We start from the raw sequence: 9,045 nt of genomic DNA on the forward strand, positions 1-9,045 counted from the left end.
CTACGTTTGCTTCTGTTCATGCCAAGGCTCCTGAACAGATCCCTTACTGTACGTGCCAAACACCAACAGACAGATGCCAAACACCAACCCTTACTGTACTTGCCAAACACCAACAGATCCCTTACTGCACGTGCCAAACACCAACAGATCCCTTACTGCACGTGCCAAACACCAACAGATCCCTTACTGTACTTGCCAAACACCAACAGATCCCTTACTACTGTACTACGTGCCAAACACCAACAGACTTGCCAAACACCAACCTTACTGCACGTGCCAAACACCAACAGATCCCTTACTGTACGCCACGTCGAGTACAAGACATGATATGATGCTGGTTAGGTTCTGCATAGCCAACTCAAACCAACATAGCTTTAAAGCTACTGCCGAATCCGTTTTATAACCATGTTTCTATTCACAGTTAATCACAACTATCAAGCGGGAGAATTGAATCTCTTAATTCAGAATAAAAATCTGAAATAAAAATCCTACGACAATTTAAACTGAAAGTTTTCAAGTGTTCATACCTATGTGATTCTTATTTTAGAGACAAGATGCATCTTAAGACAATGAAAATGACTATATGACATATTTATTGAAAGTGAAAGATACTTACGAGGAAATCGCCGGTCCGGTTACCATTATCCATAGTATAACAGAGAGAAGCGGGTTGAGGGAACGAGCCATGGCTCCCTTAGTTTAGTCGATCTACGACTCGTTTGTCCTGTCAGCACTCCAATAGTCCAAGTTTTCGCACGCACGGATAAACACACAGAAATGTATCGGGCAGTGCTCTCTTGGAGAAGAAGTCTCGTTCGCTTACCCCTGCTCTCTTTATTATATACCTTCGTAAAATAACCACGTGACTTAACTTTAGGCTACCAGTTACCTATTGAGTGCCCCTATACCATATTGATATTTTGTCATGTGCTCACCCTTCCATTGGCTGGTGGTGGTGACAGCTACCACAGACATTGATTTGCTTTAACTAAATTCATAATAGCCCGTGTGCTGTTGTTCCTTGGGTAACATATGGCAGCTATGTTGACGAATTTATTTAGAAATATACAGACCTCAGCAGAATTTTGTCCACTCCTTACTTTTGACATTAATGCACTTTTCACGCTCTTTCTGCGTGCTAGGACCGTGTGCAAACCTAAACATGTTTATGTTTGTGTTGGTTTGTGGAAACGTACACATGTTTATGGTTGTGGTGGTGTGCAAACTTATTCATGTTTATGGTTGTGGTGGTGTGTGCAAACCTATACATGTTCATGGTTGTGGTGGTGTGTGCAAACCTACTCATGTTAATGGTTGTGGTGGTGTGTGCACACCTACACACGTTTATGGTTGTGGTGGTTTGTGCAAACCTACTCATGTTTATGGTTGTGCTGGTGTGTGCAAACCTACACACGTTTATGGTTGTGGTGGTGTGTGCAAACCTACTCATGTTTAAACCCATACATACACACGTTATGGTGTGGTGGTGTGTGCAAACCCATACATGTTTATGGTTGTGGAATATGTGTAATGTTACTCATGTTTATGGTTGTGGTGGTTTGTGCAAACCTACTCATGTTTATGGTTGTGGCGTTGTGTGCAAACCAACATTTTTAATGGTTGTGGTGGTGTGTGGAAACGTAGACATGTTTATGGTTGTGGTGGTTTGCAAACCTACACATGTTGATGGTTGTGGTGGTGTGGGGCAACCTACACATGTCTATTGTTGTTGTGTGTGCAACCCACACATGTTTATGGTTGAGGTGGTGTGTGGAAACCTGCACATGTTAATGGTTGTGGTGGTGTGTGCAAACCTACACACGTTTATGGTTGTGGTGGTTTGTGCAAACCTACACATGTTGATTGTTGTGCTGATGTGTGAAAACCTACACATGTTTATGGTTGTGGTGGTTTGTGGAAACCTACACACGTTTATGGGTGTGGTGGTTTGTTCAAACCTAGACATGTTCTTGTTTGTGGTATATTTGCAAACCTACCCATGTTGATGGTTGTGGTATATGTGGATGCCTACTCATGTTTGTGGATGTGGTGGTGTATGCAAACCTACAAATGTTTATGGTTGTGGTGGTGTGTGCAAACCTAGACATGTTTATGGTTGTGGTATATGTGCATGCCTACTCATGTTTATGGTTGTGGTGGTGTATGCGAACCTTCTCATGTTTGTGGATGTGGTGGTGTATGCAAACCTAAACATGGTTATGGTTGTGGTGGTGTGTGCAAACCTACCCATGTTTATGGTTGTGGTATATGTGCATGCCTACTCATGTTTATGGTTGTGGTGGTGTATGCGAACCTTCTCATGTTTGTGGATGTGGTGGTGTATGCAAACCTAAACATGGTTATGGTTGTGGTGTTGTGTGCAAACCTATAGATGTTTATGGTTGTGGTGGTGTGTGCAAACCCATACATGTTTATGGTTGTGGTGGTGTGTGCAAACCTACTCCTGTTTATGGTTGTGGTGGTGTGTGCAAACCGATACATGTTTATGGTTGTGGTGGTGTATGCAAACATACTCATGTTTATGGTTGTGGTGGTGTGTGCAAACCCATACATGTTTATGGTTGTGGTGGTGTGTGCAAACATACTCATGTTTATGGTTGTGGTGGTGTGTGCAAACCTACTCATGTTTATGGTTGTGGTGGTTTGTGGAAACCTACACATGTTAATGGTTGTGGTGGCGTGTGCAAACCTACACACGTTTATGGTTGTGGTAGTGTGTGCAAACCTACACATGTTTATGGTTGTGGTGGTGTGTGCAAGCTTACACATGTTTATGGTTGTGCAGATGTGTGAAAACCTACACAAGTTTATGGTTGTGGTGGTTTGTGGAAACCTACACACGTTTATGGGTGTGGTGGTTTGTGCAAACCTAGACATGTTCATGTTTGTGGTATATTTGCAAACCTACCCATGTTGATGGTTGTGGTATATGTGCATGCCTACTCATGTTTGTGGATGTGGTGGTGTATGCAAACCTTCTCATGTTGATGGTTGTGGTAGTGTGTGCAAACCTACTCATGTTTATGGTTGGGGTGGTGTGTGCAAACCTACTCATGTTGATGGTTGTGGTATATGTGCATGCCTACTGATGTTTGTGGATGTGGTGGTGTATGCAAACCTACTCATGTTTGTGGATGTGGTGGTGTATGCAAACCTACTCATGGTTATGGTTGTGCTGTTGTGTGCAAACCTATACATGTTTATGGTTGTGGTGGTGTGTGCAAACCCATACATGTTTATGATTGTGGTGGTGTGTGCAAACCTACTCATGTTTATGGTTGTGTGGTGGTGTACTCATGTTTATGGTTGTGGTGGTGTGTGCAAACCTATACATGTTTATGGTTGTGGTGGTGTGTGCAAACCTATACATGTTTATGGTTGTGGTGGTGTGTGCAAACCTACTCATGTTTATGGTTGTGGTGGCGTGTGCAAACCTACTCATCTTTATGGTTGTGGTGGTGTGTGCAAACCTATACATGTTTATGGTTGTGGTGGTGTGTGCAAACCTACTCATGTTTATGGTTGTGGTGGTGTGTGCAAACCTACTCATGTTTATGGTTGTGGTGGTGGTGTGTGTGCCTATACAAACCAGCCATGTTTATGGTTGTGGTGGTGTGTGCAAATCTATACATGTTAATGGTTGTGGTGGTGTGTGCAAACCTATACATGTTCATAGTTGTGGTGGTGTGTGCACATGTTTATGGTTGTGGTGTGTGCAACCTACACATGTTGATGGTTGTGGTGGTGTGTGCAAACATACACATGTTTATGGTTGTGGTGATGTGTGCAAACCTACACATGTTTATGGCTGTGGTGGTGTGTGCAAACCTTACACATGTTAATGGTTGTGGTGGTGGGTGCAAACCTACACACGTTTATGGTTGTGGTAGTGTGTGCAAACCTACACAAGTGTATGGTTGTGCTGATGTGTGAAAACCTACACAAGTTTATGGTTGTAGTGGTTTGTGCAAACCTAGACATGTTCATGTTTGTGGTATATTTGCAAACCTACCCATGTTGATGGTTGTGGTATATGTGCATGCCTACTCATGTTTGTGGATGTGGTGGTGTATGCAAACCTACTCATGGTGATGGTTGTGGTGTTGTGTGCAAACCTACTCATGTTTATGGTTGTGGTGGTGTGTGCAAACCTACACATGTTTATGGTTGTGGTGGTGTGTGCATGCCCACTCATGTTTGTTGTTGTGGTATATGTGCATGCCCACCAGTGTGGTGTAAATGCCATGTTTGTGGATGTGGTGGTGTATGCAAACCTACTCATGGTTATGGTTGTGGTGTTGTGTGCAAACCTATACATGTTTATGGTTGTGGTGGTGTGTGCAAACCCGACACATGTTTATGGTTGTTGTGGTGGGTGCAAACCTACACACGTTTATGGTTGTGGTAGTGTGTGCAAACCTACACAAGTGTATGGTTGTGCTGATGTGTGAAAACCTACACAAGTTTATGGTTGTAGTGGTTTGTGGAAACCTACACACGTTTATGGGTGTGGTGGTTTGTGCAAACCTAGACATGTTCATGTTTGTGGTATATTTGCAAACCTACCCATGTTGATGGTTGTGGTATATGTGCATGCCTACTCATCTTTGTGGATGTGGTGGTGTATGCAAACCTACTCATGGTTATGGTTGTGGTGTTGTGTGCAAACCTATACATGTTTATGGTTGTGGTGGTGTGTGCAAACCCACACATGTTTATGATTGTGGTGGTGTGTGCAAACCTACTCATGTTTATGGTTGTGGTGGTGTGTGCAAACCTATAGATGTTTATGGTTGTGGTAGTGTGTGTAAACCTACTCATGTTTATGGTTGTGGTGGCGTGTGCAAACCAGCCATGTTTATGGTTGTGGTAGTGTGTGCAAACCTATACATGTTTATGGTTGTGGTGGTGTGTGCAAACCTATACATGTTCATAGTTGTGGTGGTGTGTGCACATGTTTATGGTTGTGGTGTGTGCAACCTACACATGTTGATGGTTGTGGTGGTGTGTGCAAACATACACATGTTTATGGTTGTGGTGGTGTGTGCAAACCTTACACATGTTAATGGTTGTGGTGGTGGGTGCAAACCTACACACGTTTATGGTTGTGGTAGTGTGTGCAAACCTACATATGTGTATGGTTGTGGTGGTGTGTGCAAGCTTACACATGTTGATGGTTGTGCTGATGTGTGAAAACCTACACAAGTTTATGGTTGTAGTGGTTTGTGGAAACCTAGACATGTTCATGTTTGTGGTATATTTGCAAACCTACCCATGTTGATGGTTGTGGTATATGTGCATGCCTACTCATGTTTGTGGATGTGGTGGTGTATGCAAACCTTCTCATGTTGATGGTTGTGGTAGTGTGTGCAAACCTACTCATGTTTATGGTTGCGGTGGTGTGTGCATGCCTACTCATGTTTATGGTTGTGGTGGTGTGTGCATGCCCACTCATGTTTGTGGTTGTGGTATATGTGCATGCCCACTCATGTTTGTGGATGTGGTGGTGTATGCAAACCTACTCATGGTTATGGTTGTGGTGTTGTGTGCAAACCTATACATGTTTATGGTTGTGGTGGTGTGTGCAAACCCACACATGTTTATGATTGTGGTGATGTGTGTAAACCTACACATGTTTATGGTTGTGGTGGTGTGTGCAAGCTTACACATGTTTATGGTTGTGCAGATGTGTGAAAACCTACACAAGTTTATGGTTGTGGTGGTTTGTGGAAACCTACACACGTTTATGGGTGTGGTGGTTTGTGCAAACCTAGACATGTTCATGTTTGTGGTATATTTGCAAACCTACCCATGTTGATGGTTGTGGCATATGTGCATGCCTACTCATGTTTGTGGATGTGGTGGTGTATGCAAACCTTCTCATGTTGATGGTTGTGGTGGTGTGTGCAAACCTAGTCATGTTTATGGTTGCGGTGGTGTGTGCAAGCCTACTCATGTTTATGGTTGTGGTGGTGTGTGCATGCCCACTCATGTTTGTGGTTGTGGTATATGTGCATGCCCACTCATGATTGTGGATGTGGTGGTGTATGCAAACCTACTCATGGTTATGGTTGTGGTGTTGTTTGCAAACCTATACATGTTTATGGTTGTGGTGGTGTGTGCAAACCCACACATGTTTATGATTGTGGTGGTGTGTGCAAACCTACACATGTTTATGGTTGTGGTGGTGTGTGCAAACCTATACATGTTTATGGTTGTGGTAGTGTGTGTAAACCTACTCATGTTTATGGTTGTGGTAGTGTGTGTAAACCTACTCATGTTTATGGTTGTGGTGGCGTGTGCAAACCAGCCATGTTTATGGTTGTGGTGGTGTGTGCAAACCTATACATGTTCATAGTTGTGGTGGTGTGTGCACATGTTTATGGTTGTGGTGTGTGCAACCTACACATGTTGATGGTTGTGGTAGTGTGTGCAAACATACACATGTTTATGGTTGTGGTGGTGTGTGCAAACCTTACACATGTTAATGGTTGTGGTGGTGGGTGCAAACCTACACACGTTTATGGTTGTGGTAGTGTGTGCAAACCTACACATGTTTATGGTTGTGGTGGTGTGTGCAAGCTTACACATGTTGATGGTTGTGCCGATGTGTGCAAACCTACACATGTTTATGGTTGTGGTGGTTTGTGCAAACCTATACACGTTTATGGTTGTGGTGGTGTGTACAAACGTATACATGTTCATGTTTGTGGTATATTTGCAAACCTACCCATGTTTATGGTGCATGCCTACTCATGTTTGTGGATGTGGTGGTGTATGCAAACCTACTCATGTTTATGGTTGTGGTGGCGTGTGCCAACCTACTCATGTTTATGATTGTGGTGGTGGTGTGTGCCAACCTACACATGTTTATGGTTGAGGTATATGTGCAATCCTGCACATGTTAATGGTTGTGGTGGTGTGTGCAAACCTACACTGTGGACGCTGTGGACCGTCTCTGTTGTGTAGTGGTTAGAGTGTCCGCCCGGAGAGCGGAAGGTCGCGGGTTCGATCCCCGGCCGCATGAACCCGAAAGACGTTAAAATATGGTACTTGTTGGTCCCTGCCTGGCGCTCGTCATTAATAGGCACAACAGGGACTGGCCGGCTCAGAGTCAATATAATGTGTCTGAGTGGGGTATTCATGCTTCACTTCGTCATGGTATCTCAGTTAGCAAGCACTATAAAACCAGCTTAAGTCTGGGCTAGTACAAGCAGCCACACATACATACACACGCATGCACGTCGTCATGAGCAAAATATTCTCAAGTACCACGTTTAACCTCATTCCTTCTCACCTTTACCGTTGTGCTAGTGTGTTCAAACCCGCAGTCTCTTAACCGTTGTGCTGATGTTTTCAAACCTGCACATTTCTTTATGGTTGTGCTGATGGGTTCAGACCCGCACATTTCTTTATGGTTGTGCTGATGGGTTCAAACCCACAATCTCTTTACCGTTGTGCTGGTGTGTTCAAACCCACAATTTCTTTACCGTTGTGCTGGTGTGTTCAAACCAGCAATCTCTTTACCGTTGTTCTGACGGGTTCAATTCCGTACATTTCTTTACCGTTGTGCTGACGGGTTCAAACCCATATGTTTTAGCGTTGTGCTGGTCTATTCAAACCTACATATGTTTCAGCGTTGTGCTGGTCTATTCAAACTTACATATGTTTCAGCGTTGTGCTGGTCTATTCAAACTTACATATGTTTCAGCGTTGTGCTTGTCTATTCAAACTTACATATGTTTTAGCGTTGTGCTGGTCTAGCGTTGTGCTGGTCTATTCAAACTTACATATGTTTCAGCGTTGTGCTGGTCTATTCAAACTTACATATGTTTCAGCGTTGTGCTGGTCTATTCAAACTTACATATGTTTTAGCGTTGTGCTGGTCTATCGTTGTGCTGGTCTATTCAAACTTACATATGTTTTAGCGTTGTGCTGGTCTATTCAAACTTACATATGTTTCAGCGTTGTGCTGGTCTATTCAAACTTACATATGTTTTAGCGTTGTGCTGGTCTATTCAAACTTACATATGTTTCAGCGTTGTGCTTGTCTATTCAAACTTACATATGATTTAGCGTTGTGCTGGTCTAGCGTTGTGCTGGTCTATTCAAACTTACATATGTTTTAGTGTTGTGCTGGTCTAGCGTTGTGCTGGTCTATTCAAACTTACATATGTTTTAGCGTTGTGCTGGTCTATTCAAACTTACATATGTGTTAGCGTTGTGCTGGTCTATTCAAACTTACATATGTTTCAGCGTTGTGCTGGTCTATTCAAACTTACATATGTTTCAGCGTTGTGCTGGTCTATTCAAACTTACATATGTTTCAGTGTTGTGCTGGTCTATTCAAACCTACATATGTTTCAGCGTTGTGCTGGTCTATTCAAACTTACATATGTTTCAGCGTTGTGCTGGTCTATTCAAACTTACATATGTTTTAGCGTTGTGCTGGTCTATTCAAACCTACACTGACTATTCTTTTTATATGGAGTTTTGATAACGTACTCATCTCCCTGTTTTAGTGTCATGTGCAAACCGACACATTGTATTTACTCTGCAATATTGATGTACTGAAAACCAAAAATAAGTACATGATCTGCTGGTCGCCTCCTGTATAAATATACAGCAACAGACGCAGCACTTTGTCAAACCTTCAAATTGTGTCCGTTTGATTGGCTAGGCGAACAGAAAAGCAATTTGTTAATGGTGCTTCGAGTCTATCTCGCAGATGAATGGGTGAGAGTGAGTGATTTAGCTTTTTCCGCAGCTTTTAGCAATATCACGGCGGGGACACAAGAAATGGGGTTCACACATTGTACCCATTTGCAAAATCGAACCCAGTTCATCAGCGTGACAAGTGAACGATTTAACCACTAGGCTGCCCCAATGAGTAACGTAGACAACACGCTCCTGTAATGTTTGTTTCTTGTCACACTCAGCAGTATTCCAGCTATATGGCGGTGTACAAGTATTCAAGGCTACCCTGATGGGGAATAACTGCATAATACAAAACAGACATTTCAG

General features: G+C 43.0%; 1 protein-coding gene across 1 annotated transcript in view; it reads right to left on the reverse strand.

Annotated features, from left to right (window-relative positions):
- LOC124268370 (SCO-spondin-like) overlaps positions 1–784 on the reverse strand; it is a 34,397-nt gene extending 33,613 nt beyond the window's left edge. Inside the window, exon 1 of the mRNA XM_046703340.1 lies at positions 617–784. Within this exon, the coding sequence (XP_046559296.1) occupies positions 617–687 (71 nt within the window). The 5' untranslated portion in view covers positions 688–784. The remainder of the gene's footprint in view (positions 1–616) is intronic.
- Positions 785–9,045: the final 8,261 nt, after the last annotated feature.

The sequence above is a fragment of the Haliotis rubra genome, unplaced genomic scaffold (genome assembly GCF_003918875.1).
Source record: "Haliotis rubra isolate DU_JTF1 unplaced genomic scaffold, ASM391887v1 Scf1375, whole genome shotgun sequence".
Taxonomy (NCBI): domain Eukaryota; kingdom Metazoa; phylum Mollusca; class Gastropoda; order Lepetellida; family Haliotidae; genus Haliotis; species Haliotis rubra.